This window comes from Eurytemora carolleeae, unplaced genomic scaffold (assembly GCF_000591075.1).
Source record: "Eurytemora carolleeae unplaced genomic scaffold, Eaff_2.0 scaffold225, whole genome shotgun sequence".
Taxonomy (NCBI): domain Eukaryota; kingdom Metazoa; phylum Arthropoda; class Copepoda; order Calanoida; family Temoridae; genus Eurytemora; species Eurytemora carolleeae.
Genome location: NW_019396157.1, coordinates 166,721 through 187,680, shown reverse-complemented (window position 1 = coordinate 187,680; position 20,960 = coordinate 166,721). Strand labels below are relative to the sequence as shown.

Below are 20,960 nucleotides of genomic sequence, written 5' to 3'. Positions count from 1 at the left end.
CTTGTTTTTAGCTTTTGTTTAAAATGTTTAGAATTAATTAAGAAAATACTGATATATTTTTGCGTTAGAGCAATTTACAGTATACACTTGGGATTAGTGTAAAAGTTTATTTTTAAGTCACTGCACTGGCAAAATGTTTTTCATAACAAAATAAAAAAATAAAATCGCTGAAAATTGTCTATCTTTTCCCCAGTTTAATGGCCTATGTTTATTTTATGATTAATCACGTTTTTTCTGTACTAGGCTTTATAAAGAATTTAGAAAATGAATTCTTAAAAGATGAAAATTGAATATTTCCAATGAACAAGAAGCATGAAACCACCAGTAATGATTCATCTTTAGCTAGAAATGGTAAAATATGTCATGATTGGAAAAAAAATTACTCTATTATAAACTAATAATCATGAACTGGATGTTTTATATACAATATTTACAATATACAACATAAAAACTGTTGGTCGATTTTACTGATTAAACATTAAAAAAATAGTCAATATTGCTCGTTTGATTCAATTCTTATCAATCAACTAAGAAAATCCTCTAACTAAATCTTGAATCAGCTGTTTTTTAATATAATAACAGCATTTGGATCAGCTGTTTTTTGATAATTATAGCTATCTTGGATCAGCAGTTTTTTAATAATATCAGCATCTTGGATCAGCAGTTTTCTAATAATAACAGCATTTTAAATCAGCTGTTTCCTAATAAATTCAACATCTTGAATCAGCTGTTTTCTAATATTAATAGCCATTTTGGATTAGCTATTATCTAATAATAACAGCATCTTGAATCAGCTGTTTTCCAATATCAATAGCCATCTTGGATCAGCTATTTTCTAATAATAACAGAATATTTGATCAGCAGTTTTCTAATGATAACAGCATCTTGAATCAGCTGTTATCTAATAATAACAGCAAATTGGATCAGCTGTTATCATAATAATAATCTAATAATAATAAATCTAATAATAATCTTGAATCACACATCTTTCTAATGATCATTACATAAATATTATCAGTTATTCTAAGTAATAAGTCGAAATTAAAGTATCTTGAAAAAAATAATAACTTTTAATAAATTTTAGAACTTTTACTTTCTAGTCAACAGACATGTTTGTGTTCGATAGGTGTGAAATTTCATAATCAACTGTGATGAAATATTTTTAAGATTTAACTAAAGAGTGACATTTGTTCTTATATGAATTGTTACATCACAGTCTTTTTTAAAGCCAATTTTAAATAACATGCTTGAACTGTCAAACTCTACTTTATTAGTTTCTTTTTTATAATCTTTGGAAAGAAAGAGAATTATTAAAATAACTAGAAACAGAATTAGACAATTTATTTAAAAATTTAATAAAAATAAATATGTTTAGATAATTGATTCTTAATGTAATACTGTATTTGGCTCTGTTGTTTCCACTTTTCTTCACGTTTTAAAATTAAGGTTTCTACATGCACACAAAATATGAATTAAAATAACGATAATTGATTTTAAGTTAATTATCCATGGTAACCTAAATCGTGATCTCAAATAGTGCATTTTTGCACATTTCATGTAAACCTGTGATATCATAAATATAATTTGTGATGTTTCATCATTTTTTCCAAGTGTTCTTTTTTATTAAATATATGTTTTCATAACGAAAATTTCTTTGTGCTTTTAAAAAACTTAAAGAGAAGAGGTAATTTTAATCGGCCCCTTATTTAAAAAGTAACAATGAGGAAGATATTGTTGTTTTTCTATCTTAAAAGTTTTAAATACACATTTAATACCCATCATAATATCTGCAACATAAATCTATTATTTACTTATAGAGAAGCCACAATTCTGAATAATCAATTTGCAGTAAAATAAAGGTAGAATTTCTCATTCATCTTTGATATCTCATATATTCTGTGATACTTTCTTTACAAATTAGGTAGAGCTAGATGGATATAATTAATTCTGTATTTATGCATTACTTTATGATTCTGTCATAAACTGAAGTAAATGGAACGTTAGATGGAAATCTTATTTTTTTTAAATAATTACTCCTATTTGTGTAATGTTTTAAATTTTTAATATGTAAACAATAAAGGAATTGAGTCTTTGCCACAAACTCTAATTTTCGAATCCCTATAGCTGTGTAACCATGACGTAGTAGACCTTAGATATTTCAAACTACAAATTTTGTTAGATAAAATAATCCAGGATGGAAATTTCAGATATATAGGCCTTCAGGTTGCAAAGATAATACGATTAGCAAATTTGAATTTGTGGCAAAGACCCAATTCCTTTGTTCTTCTCATACTGTTCCCTAATATGAAGATTATAGGAGTAGAAAACATACAATGCTTCGCTCTCACGAGAGTAATGTGTGTCTCATGTTCAAAAGCAGGCTGTTTGATTGGTACGTTTTTAATCGTATCAATTTCTATTCCACTTTTACATATACACTTTCGGCTGTAGATCTACAATCTCTAAATTGTTTATCTAAATTTTCTTTTACATTTTTAAACTGGTTTTGCATCTACACCTTCAGTTGTATGTACAGTTCCAGTTCCAGTTTTACATCTACAGTTCCGGTTATACATCTACAGTTCCTATTTTACATCTGCAGTTCCAGTTTTACGTCTGTAGTTTCACATCCACAGTTACAGTTTTACATCTATAGTTCCTGTTTTACATCTACAGTTCCACTTTTACATCTACAGTTCCTGTTTTACATCTGCAGTTCCTGTTCTACATCTACAGTTTCAGTTTTACATGTATAGTTCCAGTTTTACATCCACAGTTCCTGTTTTTCATCTGCAGTTCTTGTTCTACATCTACAGTTCCAGTTTTACATCTACAGTTTCACTTTTACATCTACAGTTCCTGCTTTACATCTGCCGTTCCTGTTCTACATATATAGTTCCAGTTTTACATCCACAGTTCTTGTTCTACATCTACAGTTCCAGTTTTACATCTACAATTCCTGTTTTACATCTGCAGTTCTTGTTCTACATCTACAGTTCCTGTTTTACATCTACAGTTCCAGTTTTACATCTACAATTCCTGTTCTACATCTACAAATTCTGTTCTACATCTACAGTTTCTGTTCTAAATCTACAGTTCCTGTTTTACATCTACAGCACGCTTCTGGTCATACATGTACACCACTGTATACTTTACAAAAGCAAACGGTCAAACTATTATGTGAGTATATTGGTCTGACTTTGTGGCCTTGTAGCTCCTCCAGCTTTGATTTTAGGCACACACGTGAGCAAATTCAATTTATCAAAAATTCATAACATTTTCTTCTTTTCAATAGCTTTTCAAAAAAATGAGTTTGTTAAACTTGTTTTAGAACAATCTGGGAAATAAATAGAAAATAAATATAAAGTAAATCTTCAAAGTAATGAAACTTCCAACTCTAATTTAGATTTTCACTCTTTCAAATGTATATCTCTCTCTATATCAATATGTTCCTAGTTCAGGGTAACTGTTTGTAAGTATATATACATATAACAACAATTGATTTAACGTAAAACCAACAAATTAACATGTGCAAATGAGTTTACTAATATATTTATAAGCTCAGATACATAAATGCAGGATAAACTATTACCCTAGTAACCTGTTTACGTAAATTTATCTGAGTTTACGTAAGACGGTTACATAGGGAGGCAATAATGATAAAGATCACACAGATTCTATTTTGATATGCACATTAATATCAGGGTGGTCGTCTATTAAGGATGCTGGGAGCACTTTATTGCTAGTTCATATACGTATCAGTAAGGTTGGTAATTTTTCTCTTCATTTTTTAAACCTTAAATATTTTTGCATTTCAAGCTGAGTCATAAAATTCTGAAGAATAATGTCCTAGAAGTTTTTTTTCCACTTTTCAAAATGTTTACTAATAAAGATGGTATGTTTATAGGCCTAAATAATTTTCTCAATTGTTTGTAAAGGGATTCTAACTCCGTAAGTTCAAATAACCCTCTGTGCAAAAAGGGCAATGCCTGATTTACAGGGGTACTCTTCAAACCTTTGACTGTATATCGAGAAAAAATATCTTGAAATCCGCTTGAATATCTTTAAAATGCGGTGTAAAGCTGTGTACAGTTTGACCTCATCACAGCTGCTGTTCATGAATTAAACGCGGGTTTTGTAGATTAATGAAAATACGTCTGACAACATTAAACAGTCAAAGGTTTTAAGGGAACTGTTGTGAGTCGGGCTTGCTATCTTTCCATGAAGGGTCACTTAAAATTATGCTAACAGTCCCTTTAACAAGAATTGTTTTAATTTATAAAGGAAAATATTTTCTGTTAGAGGCAAAAATTTGCATCATATAATAAAAGCTGGCAAACTTGTAAAGAATAAAATTTTGAAATATGTTAGATCTCATAAAGGCAGCTAGCCTCCCAGTTGATAGAATTAACCTACACTAGAGTCACCGGCGCACCTTCTTTAGTTAAACTTTACAAAAGGAAATTAAAGAAATTTAAAAATACAAATTTAAAAAGTTTCAAGAAAGAAAAAGTTTCCTTGCACAGTAGAGTTGAATCAAATTTATTTGTCCAAGTCCATAAAGAAATTTGTACCGTTAAATCCAAAATGTCCAAAATGCAAGCAAGATAAAATATTTTAGTAAGCTTTGATAAATCTAAAAATTATGAAAATTGGAAAGCCAGGACTGAGAGAAATTCAGATACTTTGTGCTTTTTTCATAATCATGGGTTGAATGTATTACAAGGGTTAAGGGTCCTATATCATAAGGATCTTTTTCTAAACTACAATACATAGATAGACTTTATACATAAAATATTAACTTCACATATTAAACTTTGAACTATGGTAGTTTGAGCTGTACTTGTTGTGAACAAACAGAGTTTGAAAACATATAGATCATAAATGTACATGTACCTGAACATGTACTTGTACATAAATGTACGTTGTGCATGAATAATACAAACTCTTTTTGCATGATAAGGTTTTCACAAATGGGTTCATTTCATTTGAAACTTAAAAATTACTTAAAGATAAAATAAAGTAGAAAAAACTACAAAGCAGATAAAAAAAACAATAATTGGAAAATGTCTACACATCTTTGTTTAATCTAAAATACACACAAAATTGAGACTAAACAATTTGTTGAGAAGCTAGAAAATTTGAGAAAATAGAAAAAGTATAAGAATTATAAAATCTAGAAAGACTCGTAGTTTTTAAATCAGAAATTAAAATTTCTACGAAATATATACAAGTCAAGAGAATTTGAAATATGTTCGTGATCACCTTAAAATAAGATGAAAAAGATTTTGAGCGTTTAGGGTTTTTTTTCAGTGCTGAATTTGTTGGTTATGAAAAGTAGGTTCTTGATGCGTATTTGTGACAACAATTTATATAATAACACAAGACGTATATATGTTCCCTATAGCAGGCCAAAAGGCGCGCTGGACCGAATGGGCTGACATTTTTTGTGGAAACTTATGGGTATCCTGGGGTTGACAAAAACTAATTAAACATTTTAAAAAAATGTTTTCCACGGGCAACACCGGGCCCTTCAGCTAGTTAAACATTCTTTAATTTGTTTCCAATACTTTGAACCTGTTTTAAATGTTTTATTTTAGATGGGCATCTGGGATGTTACTTGATGTTCTAGTTTGGTGCTGTTTGAACATCTGGGATTTTACTTGATGTTCTAGTTTGGTGCTGTTTGAACATCTGGGATGTTACTTGATGTTTTAGTTTGGTGCTGTTTGAACATCTGGGATGTTACTTGATGTTCTAGTTTGGTGCTGTTTGAACATCTGGGATGTTACTTGATGTTCTAGTTTGGTGCTGTTTGAGCATCTGGGATGTTACTTGATGTTCTTGTTTGGTGCTGTTTGAACATCTGGGATGTTACTTGATGTTCTAGTTTGGTGCTGTTTGAATGGAAGATAGCATGCCAGGGTTAAGAATTCCAGCACTATTTACAACCTAAAATATAAACAATCCTTAAACTCGCTTGGAACAAATTCTGGCTGACTTAAAGCATTTAATATTAGTAAATGCTTTCCCTTTTAATCCGTTTTTAAATACTTCAGTGAAATAGTGTTAATCTACAATGCTTTTACCGGCCCGACCCTATCCTATCTCGGCCCGACCCTATCCTATCTCGGCCCGAACCTATCCTATCTCGGCCCGACCCTATCCTATCTCTGTAGGTATAAAATGCCCCAGTTTTATAAAATACAAGTATATAGTGTCAAGTTCTAAGGTAGTGAGATTCATGAAAAAAATAAAAAGTGAGATTTGAAAATCCAAAATGAGAATAAAAAATTGTAACTTTTATTTTCAAACTGTGGTATTGGCGGTAGTGAGATTTCAAAATCCAAAATGATCTATCCTATCTCGGCCCGACCCTATCCTATCTCGGCCAGACCATATCCTATCTCGGCCCGACCCTATCCTATCTCGGCCCGACCCTATCCTATCTCGGCCAGACCATATCCTATCTCGGCCCGACCATATCCTATCTCGGCCCGACCGTATCCTTGCCCTATCCTATCTCGGCCTGGTTTCAACTTTAAGGCGCGGCCAGACTTTTTACAGTACCCGGCCTATCATTGGCCTATTTGGCTTACTCAATAGCATAGTTTAGCGTGAAGGACTGTAGACATTATTAAGTGACCAATATACGGTCACCTTTAAGTTGTCAAAAACGAACGACAAATCAATGTTTTTTTTCTGTACAATGCCTGTAAATGTGACTTGTGGATTTCAGGGGAAGAAAATTCCAAACCGTGCTTATGTACCAAACCTGACACTAAGTGTCAGGTTTAAGCACATCAATTATGATTAACGTTTTAGTAACTCTCCCTGTCTCGAGTGCAAATATCAATTAAAGAAACTATGTCCAACATATTTTTAACTCTGTTATCCTGGCGTCTGGTTTCATGACTGGTTCCCACTCTATTTTCTTAATATGATACAAATCTATTACATTTGATACATTTTTGGAAAGCTCTTCGGCTCTACTTCAATATTCTGAGAATAAATGGGAAATTTGCATAAATCCAAATATTCACTGGGAAGAAAAATTTCGCAAATTGCAACCAATTTTCCATTTTTAAAAAGCCCTTAACCAACGAATTTAAATATGAAAAAACATTTCCAAAATTTTTAAAATAACATAAATGTCTATTCAAGAAAAACTGAAAATGTGAAAATTCCCTTTAGAGACGTCTGTGCAAAAATCTGAGCAAAATTTCTTTGCAAAAATTATGCAATCTGGTTGCTTTTGTTAAAGGTTTTCCATCAATGTTGAAATCTAAGGACTAAAAGTAGGACTCAGGCAGTGTACAGCTTTTAGCCTTAAGTGATGGGCATGTGTTAGTTAGAAAAGTCAGAAAATGTAAGCTTCCTTGCTCAAATCCTTTTTGAGTTATCGCAAAAAACAATTGGGGGGGGGGGGCAGGATAAATAGGGTTAAGCACAACGAGAACTAAAAGTAACACTATTTATTTTTTTTCTAAAATTCAAACTGTAAGTGGTTCATTTTAATAAAGCACCAGTACCGTTGTGAATAGGACATGCAACTCTTTTATTTTATAAACAGAAAGGGTCACTTAAGTTTACAGCTACAGTCCCTTTAAAGGGACAGACCGGATATGTATATATATATAAATAGAGAGGGTCACTTAAGTTTACAGTTACAGTCCCTTTAAGCATTTATTTGCCTCTCATCAATTAGAATATACAGCAATGGTAAACATCAATATCTATGTTTTTCATTTACTAAATTGTTTTTCTTATTTTGGCCACCAGCTAGCTCTCAATCCATTCTATTATTAACCTCTATTTGGGAAATAACAAAACACACAAACTTCATTAAATACATTATGTAATATAGTCATAATGAAATAAAACAAATATTGTGTGATGTAAAGTCATTAGAAATATAAAATAATGAAAGCTATAGTGCATGATAATAGCTTGATACTACCACTGCGCAACTGGGTAGTGTGGTGGAGCGGGGAAGGAGAGGGTGATACCCCTCCCCAGGTGGAGCGGGGAAGGAGAGGGGGATACCCCCCCCCAGGTGGAGCGGGGAAGGAGAGGGGGATACCCCCCCCCAGGTGGAGCGGGGTTTTTTTAATGAACAGGCCTAGAAAAGTTGGACTCAGGACATGTATAACCCTCCCCTATTTCAACTCTAAGGACAAAACCATAGGGGGGGGGGCTGGGATTTCCCCCCCTCTGCCTAACCTATATTAGACAAAAATAGCCCAACCCGGGTTAAATTGATCCTAAGGCAAAAGTTCTTGTACATATGTATATTTTGCTTTTTGACAGAACTAATGGCTAAATTTGACACGTGTTGGAAAAATCTTTAAAACGTTTATTTAAGTCTTATAAAGTGCTAAGTGTTATATTTCTGGTCTTATTAGCAACTAATATTTTGTATAAATGGCACGTTGTAACGTGCTAAATAACGTACTAAACTAATTGTAACATATAAAAGTTGTATAAAGGTACCTTAGCTAAAGCTGGTCCAGGAATAATAAGGGGGTGTGCTCCCATCATCACCTTCAAGTAAATATATATTTAATCTCTTGAAGAAACAAATGAATAGATAAATAGAACGTATATCTTTGCAACCATAAAAAATTGATATTTTATCTTATGAAATTTTGAAGATAAAATAGCTGAACGTTTGAACAGGCAAATAATAATTTCAAAATTTTAACAAACTGTCAAAATACCTAACAGATTGATAGCTATGTGATATAATAAACTGTCAAAATACCTAACAAATTGATAGCTATGTGATATAATAAACTGTGGAAATACCTAACAAATTGATAGCTTAAACTGTCAAAATACATAACAAACTCATAGCTATGTGATATAACAAACTGTCAAAATACCAAACAAATAGATAGCTTTGTGACATAACAAACTGTCAAAATACATAACAAATTGATAGCTATGTGATATAATAAACTGTCGAAATACCTAACAAATTGATAGCTTTGTGATAAAACAAGCTGTCAAAATACCTAAAAAATCGATAGCTATGTGATATAACAACCTGTTAAAATACCTAACAAATTGATAGCTATGTGATATAACAAACTTTCAAAATACCTAAAAAATTGATATCTATGTGATATAATAAACTGTCAAAATACCTAACAAATTGATAGCTTTGTGATATAACAAACTGTCAAAATACCTAACAAATTGATAGCTATGTGGTAAAACAAACTGTCAAAATACATAACAGATTGATAGCTTTGTGATATAACAAACTGTCAAAATACCTCACAAATTGATAGCTATGTGATATAACAAACTGTCAAAATACCAAACAAATTGAAAGCTATGTGATATAACAAAAAGTCAAAATACCTAACAAATTGATAGCTTTGTGATATAACAAACTGTCAAAATACCTAACAAATTGATAGCTTTGTGATATAACAAAATTGTCAAAATACATAACAAACTCATTGCTATGTGATATAAAAAACTGTCAAAATACCAATTAAATTGAAAGCTATGTGATATAATAAACTGTCGGAATAACCAACAAATTGATAGCTATATGATATAACAAACTGTCAAAATACCTAACAAATTGATAGTTATGTGATATAAGAAACTGTCAAAATACCTAACAAATTGATAGCTATGTGATATAACAACCTGCTAAAATACCTAACAAATTGATATCCATGTGAAATAACAACCTGTTAAAATACCAAACAAATTGATAGATATGTGATATAATAAACTGTCATAAAACCTAACAGATTGATAGCTATGTGATATGAAAGAGGTTGAATGAATTCCGAATTGACCTTTATTTTAAATTTAAGAATTTTCTTGAAAAATCGTCCTTGCAGATTTTATTTTGAGACGAAGATATTTGCATAATCATTGTCATTGCCTCAATATATATGTTTAATCAATTAATTTGTTGAAACATTTTTCAATTTCAAATAAACAAGTTGTTCAAATTTTTGACAGTAAATCTTATCATATAAAACATGAAAGTAGGGTTTGCAACGCAAGTGAATTTTACTTGCGCGCAATCGCGAAACCATCAATTCCAAACAATTCCGCGCAACGAAATTCCGACGGAATGGAAACATAAAAATGAGCTTACTCTGAATTCACTGTAATTTATTTTCCCATCTCCGTTTTTATCCACAGTTTTTATCATTTCATCTATCTCCTTGTAAGTCACCTAAATAAATCAGAATACAAAATAAAAAAATAAAAAACTCTGTTCGTCAACAAATGTTCAGCTTCAACTTCTGCTTTTTTATTATTGTGTGAGGCTTGGCTTGGCCTCATCAGGTATATTTGTATCTGGCCCAATTTTAACCTCTTTATTTCAACATTTATTTCAAAGAGAATTGCAGAAATGACTTTGGCACCTTGTTATTCATCTTGTAGTATAATCTTACATTTTTTGGTTACATTTAAACAATTTAAGACTTTTTTATCTCTTAGTAGTTTTCATTTTACTTAACCCTAAAGATAGAATTGAGTTGAATCGAAATAATTTTTCTGTCTTATTGATAGCTTTCAAGTAATCACTTTATTTGACTTCAATGTGAAAATACATTGAAAATATCCCTTGAAAATGTTTACAGACTGGATCGATTTTTAGGTGTCGCAACACCTTGGCCTTTGATTTTACCTCCATAACTTTCTTATTTTTATATGTAGCCCTAGACATGTGAATTATAGAATTTTTATTTTTTTTTCTAAAAGTACTTCTTTTCAGCTTTAGTTTTTAAAAGTAAATGGGCAAAATTTTCATAGATTTTTTACGTAATAGCTTGCACCCATTGGATCACACTAAACAATATATAATCAACCAACATGACACAATTCGTCTCGAGAAACGTTACCAACTTTTTCAGAAAAGTTTAAAACTTTGTATGTATTGAAAATATGAAAAACTGAAAAAGCTCTAACTATTTGCAATATAGTGTATTTATATATTGTGTGTATATAATATATATATATAAACACGGTCTCTAACCAGCTGACTGGGGATTAATGTATATTCAGCAGCTAAAAGGATTAGAGGGGTTGAGTGAGGGCTGTGAGAACATTAGGTCAGGAAGGTTTAGAGATTTAAGTGTGTTTTTTTCATTTTAAAATATTTTTAAGAGGCTCCACAAGAGTCCGAGATGCATCTGTATCTAATAAACGTCAAAATTACTGAACTAAACGGGCTCAACTTTTTGTGGAAATTCACGTGAATGTTGAACAATTTTTATCGAAAAAAATGTCTACATCTATTTTTTTAATTTTCACTAATAAAAAAAATCATAAAAATCACCGAAAAATTTTGTTTTAAAGTTAGGAAAAAAACGCTAAATTTGATAAACAGAAACGAGAGTGTGAAGCGCCCTAAAAGCCTAGTGTTGTTAAAATTTTATTTATCGGATAAACACTAAACTTCTTTGTTACTTGTAGTAAAAAAACTTTGAACGATTATAAAACACCCAGAGCACACTCCTGATTCCGAGTCCATTAGCGCCTGATCCAATCAGGGTTCAGACATGTGTTTGTTGTCTATTCTGAACCAATTATTTGGCGGTAACATCTATCTTTCTACTTATGATATGAAACCTTCAATCGGCGCTATCATTAAATGGAAATATTTACTTCTATTGAAACTTTAGTGAGCACTGATATCTCCAGAAAACTCTGATAGTTATCATTACATATCCAGACTTTGGTTTTACTTCTAATACTTTTTACCACTTATACTTGTTTGTAGCCCTAGACAAACACATTTTAAATTTGCAAAGTACATATTTTTAGCTTAAGTTTAAAAAAGTAATTTTTAAAAGTTGTAAAACTTAACCCCTGAATGCAACAAGTGGCCGTCAGATGTCAGTCAAAAAACATTATAGGCCTGCTCAGCCTATCCAGGTCAAGTTGTATGAGCAGTCTGTGTGTAGTCTGTGGTTTTAATGGTGGGTAAAGGAATGTCATATCTATCAAGTTAAATGAGTAAGAGAACCATTTCTAAAAAAAGTGTGTCATCTCGTCGTGTGCAAAATCATAATTTTTTTTTGCCCAAGGGAGAGAAAGTGATGAATTGCAAACTTTCATGGGAAAAATTTGCACATACAAGATGAATGTAGCTTTTAAAAAAAAATTTTTTCTAATATTTAATATAATTATATATATTTTGGTGTATGTATAAATATGCATAATTTGGAATGCATTTCACCAAGCAAAGTATTCAATATTCATATTCAAACCAGGCTTTCACTGAATACTAAATATATGAATTCAAATTTGAAAACTCTCTTTGAGTTTAAGAATTTGTATTTATGAAGTATGGAGTTTATTTACAAACATAATTTCGTTTTTCACTTTTCACTTTTCGATACAGTTTTGTTTCTATATTTTGTTTCCTTTTTACATTTTAAAACAAGAGCACTGTATTTTCACCGGTCAAAAAAGTACTTTTCCATAGGTATTTCTGATTTAAAAATGCAGGTTTTTTCTAATTTATTTCTCTATAAGGAAGTTCAGTGTATGTTTACATACAGTACAGTTCTGTTCTAATGTATCATTAATGAAGTTCAGTAAGTTCACAAGATACTTATGAGTAAGTCTTGTTTTGTCCGATAGAAATACAGTAAGCTTGTCAGTTTTAAAATAAACATGCCAAGGGCTACAAATAAAGAGAGTTAATGAGGAGACATTAAAGGTCAAATCCATGCGACACTTCAGAGTCGATACAGTTTTAAAAATAAAGAAAACTTTTCACAGTATGCTGAATCAAAGGCCTGGCAGGAGTAGTCCAAATTGCATCCTATCCCCACATTTTTACTGAGCTGTCTCTTTAAGTATTACATTGAATGTAAATGTGAGAAGGATTTAAATATAAAAGATGGAAGATTAAAGAGGAAATTTAAACTCCACAAGCTCTAGAGTTATCAGACCCAGCTACACTGCCAGTAGATAAAACTAAAGGGTGTACATTAAAAAAGGTTTTCACTAAAATTAGATAATAAACACTCTCAAAATCCCTCCTTATGTGTGCGTTTATCATTTCGCGGATTTTTAGTTCATTGTAATAAAGGAATTAAGTTTTTGCCGCAACCTTTTCAATATTCACCCTTTAGACTGGATATCGAATTTATTCAAATTGATAAATGTGATTGCCAGGTATGGGTTTACACTTACAATCATTGTACTGAGCAACTGCTGCATCTCGCTTTGCACTATAGACAGAATGGAGAAGGTCAATGCAATATTATTGGTACGACTTTGTGACATTTCAGCTCATCTAGTTTAATTTTTTTTCAAAAATTTATGAAAAAGCAAACTTTTTTGGTTACACTTATTAATACATAAATATTCTTCTTCTATTATAGCTAATCAATAAAGGTTTTCTTTCGTGAAATTAACTTTAATTGGAAGTGGTATTCATGTTATTGTCATGCATCAATACAACAGAAAAGAAACCCCCCTTCTCAAGTTATGGCGCTCGGTTTCTCTTGTTTTTAAGAAAACATTTGCAGCAACCGCGACACCATTTTGATAAATATCTACATGCTTTTTCCTTTAATTTAATACTAATAATTATCATGTATTTTTATGTCCATTAATGAACATTTTTTTTAAGTGCGCTCTGTTCCTTTTAAAGTTAGGACGCAGAAAAACATTTATCTTAATCTTGAAAGTTACATTCCTACATTCCTTGTCTTAGGTTGAGGTAGGACGCATTTCCTCAGTAAAGTTTTTTTTGGATTGATTTTAACCCTTTCTCTGCAAAAAATATGACAAATGATACATCATTGGAAAGCTCTTGTGCTCTACTTTTAGAATCTGCAAAAAAATTTGCAAATTTGCAAAAATTGAATTTTTTATCGCAAAATCTAGTTATATAGTAACAATGTTTGCAAAAAAAATATGTCCAAAAAATGAAGAATTATACATTTTTGAAAAGCCCTTGACTATGCCATTTCAAATATGCAAAATTTTTTGCAAAATTTTAAATAACCTGATTTTATATCAAGAAAAACTAAAAATGTGCAATTTTCCTTTGACAGGTTATTTGCAAAAAATTTGAATTTTTTTTCGCAAAACTTGTGCAATTCGTTTCCTTATGTCAAAGGCTTTCCAAAAAGCTAAATTTTATCAAAATCTGACAAGTGTAAGTGGGTCAAAACAAAGATTTAGTTTGTTACAGGAATAGCAGTCATTCACGCAGTGTGCCTGAGGACTCATGCAGTTAGTATTAAAGCCCGGTTTTAGGCCTAAAAGGAGGGCTTTGAGTATGTAGGAAAAGTCAAAAAATTTCAACAGCCTCAGACCAATACTTTTTGAGTTATGTAAAAAAAAACTATAGGGGGGAGTCAAATTAACCCCCCCCCATGCAGGAATAGGGTTAAAAAATGGTAATTTAAGTCAAGTACTTCTTTGTATTATTAATAGTCATAAGCTGTTTCTAATTTAAAGCATACTATTAAAAATTTTAAGTCCACATTTATAAATTCAAAGTCCGCTTACAAATTTTAAGTCCACTGACCACTGTTAAAAGATTAACGGTACTTAATCCTTTATCCGACAATTCCCTTCAATGTTTCTGCACCAAAATTCCGGAAACCATTTTTTTACAGAACCCAAAAATTGAAAATAATCAAGTTTTTTAATCAAAAAAAATCTTTAAAAAGAGAGTCAATTGAAGTTACGTCCACAGTCCACAGTTGAAGTTATGACCACTATTTCCGGATTAAAGTTTAAAGATTTCTACCTTTCCTGGAAGATGGGTTAGAACAAACTTCAGTTCCTCAGCAGTTATACAACCTTAACAACAATGGATTAATATAAAGAAATCACAAGTTTGAGAATAGGATTAGTAAATTTGAACTGCAACTTTGCTCTAATTTCCAATCCCTTTATCTTTGCAACCCAATCCCGTAGACCTAAGATGTTTAAATCTATGAATTCTGTTCGATCAAATAATCTTAACTTTGAAATATCAACCATCAGGTTGCAAAGAAATAGGGATTAGAAAGTTTGAGTTTATTGCAAAGACTCAATTCCTTTGAACCGGCAGTAGTTTGGCAGTTTAGTGAACTAGCTCAAATTCATTAAACTCGGTCCAACGTTGGAATGTCTTGAGTATTGAAATGATAACAAGAACTTTATAAACCACTATGCAATCTGTGTTCCTCCTTATCCGTTGGGATTAATCGTTACGTTAACCCTAATCTTATCCGTTTCATCCGACTCAAATCACGACACTAATTGGTCATCTTTTCCGGAGTCGACCAGCAAGAGGTTCGGATGCTTTGTGCTATCTCAATCATGCAAGTTTATTTTGATCAACAATATTTCTACCTTCGTCGTCTTTACTGAACACTCTAAAGGTTTCTTTCAACTCGTTTTCCTGTAAAAAATATATTAAATTATTATGATAAAAGGGACTGTTCACTTATTTGGGTAATTGAGGGTAAACTAAATAGCCATAAGGATTGGTATTAGTCTTACTTTTCAAAGAAAATAATGGCCGAGAAAGGTGATTTATCATTCAGAATTCCAGCGCAAGGTATTCACACTAATTGATGTTTTTTTTGTCATAGTCATGGATTTAAAAAAGAATTTAAAATATCAAATTTAATTGCAGTATCTAATTGTTGATATTTTTAATTTCTTTTCAAAATAATATTAAAATTGTCTATTTTTAAAATATTTTAAACATTTGACGATTTTATACGTTTTCCTACTTCCCCGGGAATCCCCGTGATTTATTCAAGAGTTGGAGTCTAGGAACTGGTTTGTCTGAGAGAGAAAGTCGTCTTTGTATAAATATGTTAATTTGTTAAATCATGTTTGAACTCAAAAAACGTTAATTTCTTGCTAATTCCAAAATCAAAAGTTTTTATATTTTATTGTATTATGGCTGACACATGATGTCATTAAAATATGATAATTTTAGATTTTATTGGACTGTTGTTACTGAAAAACGTGTAAATAGTGTCTTTGCAAGGGTATCAGACCTTTGCGCTGGAATTCTAAACGATAAATCGGTTTTTTCTCCGGTCATAGGCATCTTTGAAAAGTAAGAATTAATACCAATGAATAGCTAATAGACTAATTAGTTTACCATGAAATCACCCAAATAAGTGAACGGATATAATATAATTTATTTTAAGAGGATGTCGATTTAAAATTATGATTGATAATTTTCGATTTCAAATTCACTGTGTTAAGTTGATGCTTATCTATATATGCACTAGAAAAAAAATGAAATATGAAATAGAAAATCAACGATATAATTCTCATTGTTACTCAGATAGGGGTGTTAAGGACACAATTAAAAATTGAGTACGTAATTTTGTGAATGTAGGATCGCTTGAAATTTTGTTGATTTTTCCCTTTGTTGTAAAATTTAACTTTCTCTCACCTGAAAGTTGTTCAAACTGAAATAAAAATAATATTTTCCCAATTTTGTTCAATTTTCTCCTTTAGTTTGTTTTAACCCAAGATAACATGAAAGTTTTCAAGAGAAAACATTTATCAAAAGGTTACTTTGCTGTAGATCATCAAGTTTTTATCAAAGGTTCTGTTCTAAGGTTTGGTCATTTGACAGTATGCTCACGATAAACTGTCAAAGGCTATAAGACGAAACGGCGGAAATTCAGTAATAATTCCATCATGGGCAGTCGTAGTACATTTGAATTTCCGAGCCGGCTCAACGTTTCCGGTCCCAGTTTGTACTGAATCCCCGGACATCGGGTAAATTAAGCAGACACTCAATAGGATTAGCCGGTGCAACAAGGTTGACACGGTCAGACTTTAGGTTGATTTACTTTTACTAAATGGTCAGGGGTGCGTGCCATATTAGAGGAAAATTTGTCAGCTTCGTTCTTTCTTTAAGATAAAAGTGCCTCATAGGATTTTGGATTTTGTAACTGTTTTGAACTTAAACTGTATCTTCGACATGCAGAGATGTTTCAGTTTCAATAATAATAAAAATATATCAGCAGTTTATTCACTAGCCCCCACTGAGCGAATTTTCAAAATAATTTAAATTGTTCTAAAAGATGAAGATCTTACGATTTGTGTCATGTTAATTTACATTATTCGCTCAAGGGCGATGTAATTTGTAAAAATAGAATATTGTTAATATTAGTGACCAGTTCCTTTAAAATAAGATTATGAGACTTACTGTATCTGTATCCTGTAGCTTTTTATGCATCATCAAACAGAATTCAGGGAACTCAAGGAATCCAGATCCATCAACATCCACCTATCAAAAATATGAAAAATGGATATAATGAATTTTGAATAGATTAAAGAGAGTTTATATTGAATTCTATTTTCTGAATATCGATTAGAGGTGAAAATACACTACTTTTAAAAGCAAAACTTAAATGGTCTCTTTTTGTAAATGTACGTAACTTTCATTGAATTGAAATGTGGTGGATTGATCCTGAATTGAAATAAAGTAGATTTGATCCTAATTTGAAATGTGGTGGAGAATGATCCTGGATTAAAATGTGGTAAATTGATCCTGAATTAAAATGTGATAAATTGATTCTAATTTTGTCTGTGGTGGATTGATCTACAATTTAAATGTAGTAGATTGATACTATATGGAAATAATGAGGATTAATCCTAAATTGAAATGTGGTGGATTGGTCCTAAATTGAAATGCTGTGGATTGATCCTAAATTGAAATGAGTTGGATTGATCCTAAATGAAAATGATGCGGATTGATCCTGAATTAAAATATAGTAGATTGATCCTGAATTAAAATTAAGTGGATTATTCCTAAATTAAAATGTGGTAGATTGATCCAAAAAAAGAAATGTTATGAATTTCTCCTAAATTAAAAATGTAGTGGATTGATTTTAAATTGAAATGTGGTAGATTGATCCAAAATTAAAATGTGGTGGATTGATCCTCAATTGAAATGGTGTGGATTGATCCTAAATTGAAATGTTGTGGATTGATCGTTAATTGAAATGTAATGTATGTGATGTGATCCTAATTGTTATTTGGGGGATTGATTATAAATTGAAATGTAGTTTATTGATCTTTAATTGAAATGTAATGTATTGGCCCTTAATTGAAATGTGGAGTATTGGTCCTAAATTGAAATGTGGTGTATTGATCCTAAATTGAAATGTTGTGGATTGATCCTAAATTGAAATGTTGTGGATTGATTCTAAATTGAAATGTAGTGAATTAATCTTAAATTGAAATGTAGTGGATTAATCCTGAATTGAAATGTTGTGGATATTTTCAATTTTAATTCCTATTTGATAGATATCAGTAAAAAATATGATTTAAGAAGAAAACAATCTAAGTTTGTCTGTTTTCTCTTTGAATCCATCCAACTAAACTTTTTTGTTTGTTTGTCCTAATAAAGTGCATTTAATCCTGTCTTTCCATCTTAAAACCCTTTTTTTTCGGTGAGTTTCCTTTTTCCTTTTCTCTATCCGTAATCTCATGCTTTTCATTTCTTACAAAAAAACCAATAATCGATTATTCAGTCCTAAATTTCTACAATTAAAGCTGTGTATCCTTTTTAACATTAAAGAATTGAGTGATTGCCACAAAATCTGATGTTATAATCTAATATCTTTGCAGCCCAATGTCGTGCAGGTCCGTTAATATTTCAAACTATGAATTCTGTTAGATCAAACAATCTAACTTGAAATATGAAAGGGTAAAGACTCAATTAATTCCGTCTGTTAGTTTTTTTTAAATCCTGAGAAGTCGAACCATCTTGAAATATTTGTTCAATAAGTGTGAAATTTTTTGTGTCAGAGTTTAACAATTTTCAAAATGATAAAGTAAACTTTTATAAATTTTGTTTAACCTACCTCATTTATCATGTCCTGAACCTCTGCCTCTGTTGGATTCTGACCGGCGCGCCGCATTGCCGCGTGGAGCTCCTAATAAGTGGAATCATTAAACGAATTTTAGGGTAAAGTTGAAAATTAAGCTAATTCTAGGCTTACTAGACTTTCAGAGCCCCTCGCGCCCATCTTCTAGTCAGGCCCGTAGCTAGGAATTTCTGAAGGAGGGGGCACAAAAGTTATAAATAGCACAGATGGATAAGTAAAGAGCGGCGGTTTACCTAAAAAAACTCTATCAGGGTAAAAATTAATGAGTTAAGACTAAAAAACTAGATTTGTAACTTGTCACACATTATAGTTTATTAAAATAATAAATAACTGAGAAGCTATGTGCATCAGAACAAAAATAGCTGGAGGTATTATAAGACGTAGAGTTTTGAGTTAAACTTTAAATAAATATACTACTGATAATATTTTAATCACGAATAGCCAATGGAAAGTATATGATGTAAATGCAGGCTTAGTAGAATCTGTTTGTACTTATCCTCAAGCTTGCAGGGGAGTTTTTGACAAAACTGAAGATTTAATCAAAAAAAGCTCATGCATAAAAATCTTCAATTTTCTTAAAACTAAAACTCGAAAAGAACAGCTTCTCCTAAACCTGGCCATATTTTGTATAAAATTTAAATTTGTCTCCATGTTGCTGTTCTATGGTTCATCAGAATCATTTATCTAATAAAAGAAGGGAAAAGAATAAGCTTCTGTTAATGCAAAAAAAAATATAAACAGCTTTCATCTCACAAGATAGGATAGAATAAATATTCCCTAATTTATTTCAGGAAGTACTCAATTTGTCTTTCATTTGAAGAAAAAAAAAAGCTGAACACATAATATTGGCAACAAAAATAAGATTTTATGCCAATTTTTCCCCTTTTTTCCTTCTTTCTTTCAAATTTTTCGTTTCCTTCTTTTTATCCCCCCCCCTTGCAGAAATGACTTTGGCANTAGTTTAGCGTGAACCAGGATATAATTTACTTTAGTTTAAAGTAAACCAGGATAGAATTTACTTTAGTTTAACGTGAACCAGGATAGAATTTACTTTAGTTTAGCGTGAACCAGGATATAATTTACTTTAGTTTAAAGTAAACCAGGATATAATTTACATTAGTTTAACGTTAACCAGGATAGAATTTACTTTAGTTTAGCGTGAACCAGGATATAATTTACTTTAGTTTAACGTGAACCAGGGTATAATTTACTTTAGTTTAAAGTAAACCAGGATATAATTTACTTTAGTTTAACGTGAACCAGGATATAATTTACTTCAGTTAAACGTGAACCAGGATAGAATTTACTTTAGTTTAACGTGAACCAGGGTGTAATTTACTTTAGTTTAAAGTGAATCAGGATAGAATTTACTTTAGTTTAAAGTAAACCAGGATAGAATTTACTTTAGTTTAACGTGAACCAGGATAAAATTTACTTTACTTTAACGTGAACCAGGATATAATTTACTTTAATTTAATTTGAACCAGGTTGGAATTTCCTTAAGTTTAACGTGAACCAGGGTAGGATTTACTTCAGTAAGTGAACTAGGATATGATTAAAAAACTATTTCTTGGCTTGCTCCAGCCTAAACCACAGTAAATAAGAACACTTAAAACCATTCGCCAATACCCCTAGCTGTCTCAAGAGAATGATACAGGGTTCCCCACAAAGGATAAGACAGGGAATTTATTCAGTCTGTTTTCTCACAGTTATGGTTGCCTGCAGGCTCAGCTCTAAACCTGTTTTATCACATCCAAACCTTCTAATTTACCATTGTTAGACTGTATTTCCAGCAGAAACCATAGTTGTATACAGTTTCAGGTTGTCATAAAAGTCTTATCCTTTGTGGGTAACCCTGTATGTCCCAGACAAAGTCTATAAATCAGTTGCAATATCAAGTATGCTGTTCTACCTGCACAAAACAACTCTAGAGACAATAAAAAACATTGCTGTGTACAAGTATTCTGCATATAATGATATACTATCTGTACAATAGTACAAATATTCTGCACGTAATGATATAAATATCTGTACAACAGTACAAATATTCTGCACCTAATGATATAAATAATCAAAATAAAGAAAGGGTGA

General features: G+C 31.2%; 1 protein-coding gene across 2 annotated transcripts; it reads right to left on the bottom strand.

Annotated features, from left to right (window-relative positions):
• Positions 1–3,536: 3,536 nt before the first annotated feature.
• On the bottom strand, positions 3,537–18,913 carry LOC111696701 (calmodulin-2/4). 2 transcript variants are annotated; one of them, XM_023466406.1, is made up of 8 exons: positions 18,846–18,913; positions 17,183–17,263; positions 15,352–15,400; positions 14,762–14,814; positions 10,130–10,210; positions 8,494–8,544; positions 5,841–5,952; positions 3,537–5,797 (listed from the first exon to the last, which is right to left on the bottom strand). In XM_023466406.1, exons 1-7 carry the CDS (start codon positions 18,900–18,902, stop codon positions 5,887–5,889), a joined length of 438 nt encoding a protein of 145 aa, XP_023322174.1. In that variant the 5' UTR covers positions 18,903–18,913; the 3' UTR covers positions 3,537–5,797; positions 5,841–5,886. The 2 variants fall into 2 exon arrangements, with proteins under 2 accessions (XP_023322174.1, XP_023322173.1); XM_023466405.1 differs by having other exon boundaries at positions 3,537–5,952.
• Between the last annotated feature and the right edge of the window lie 2,047 nt (positions 18,914–20,960).

Excerpts from the sequence above, each read along its gene's own strand:
- LOC111696701 (XM_023466405.1), bottom strand. The coding sequence starts at position 18,902 with ATGCGGCGCGCCGGTCAGAATCCAACAGAGGCAGAGGTTCAGGACATG. Across the intron at positions 17,264-18,845 it reads TTCAGGACATGATAAATGAG|GTGGATGTTGATGGATCTGG; the intron begins GTAGGTTAAACA and ends TATTTTTGATAG. Across the intron at positions 8,545-10,129 it reads TAAATTACAGTGAATTCAGA|GTGATGATGGGAGCACACCC; the intron begins GTAAGCTCATTT and ends ATTTACTTGAAG.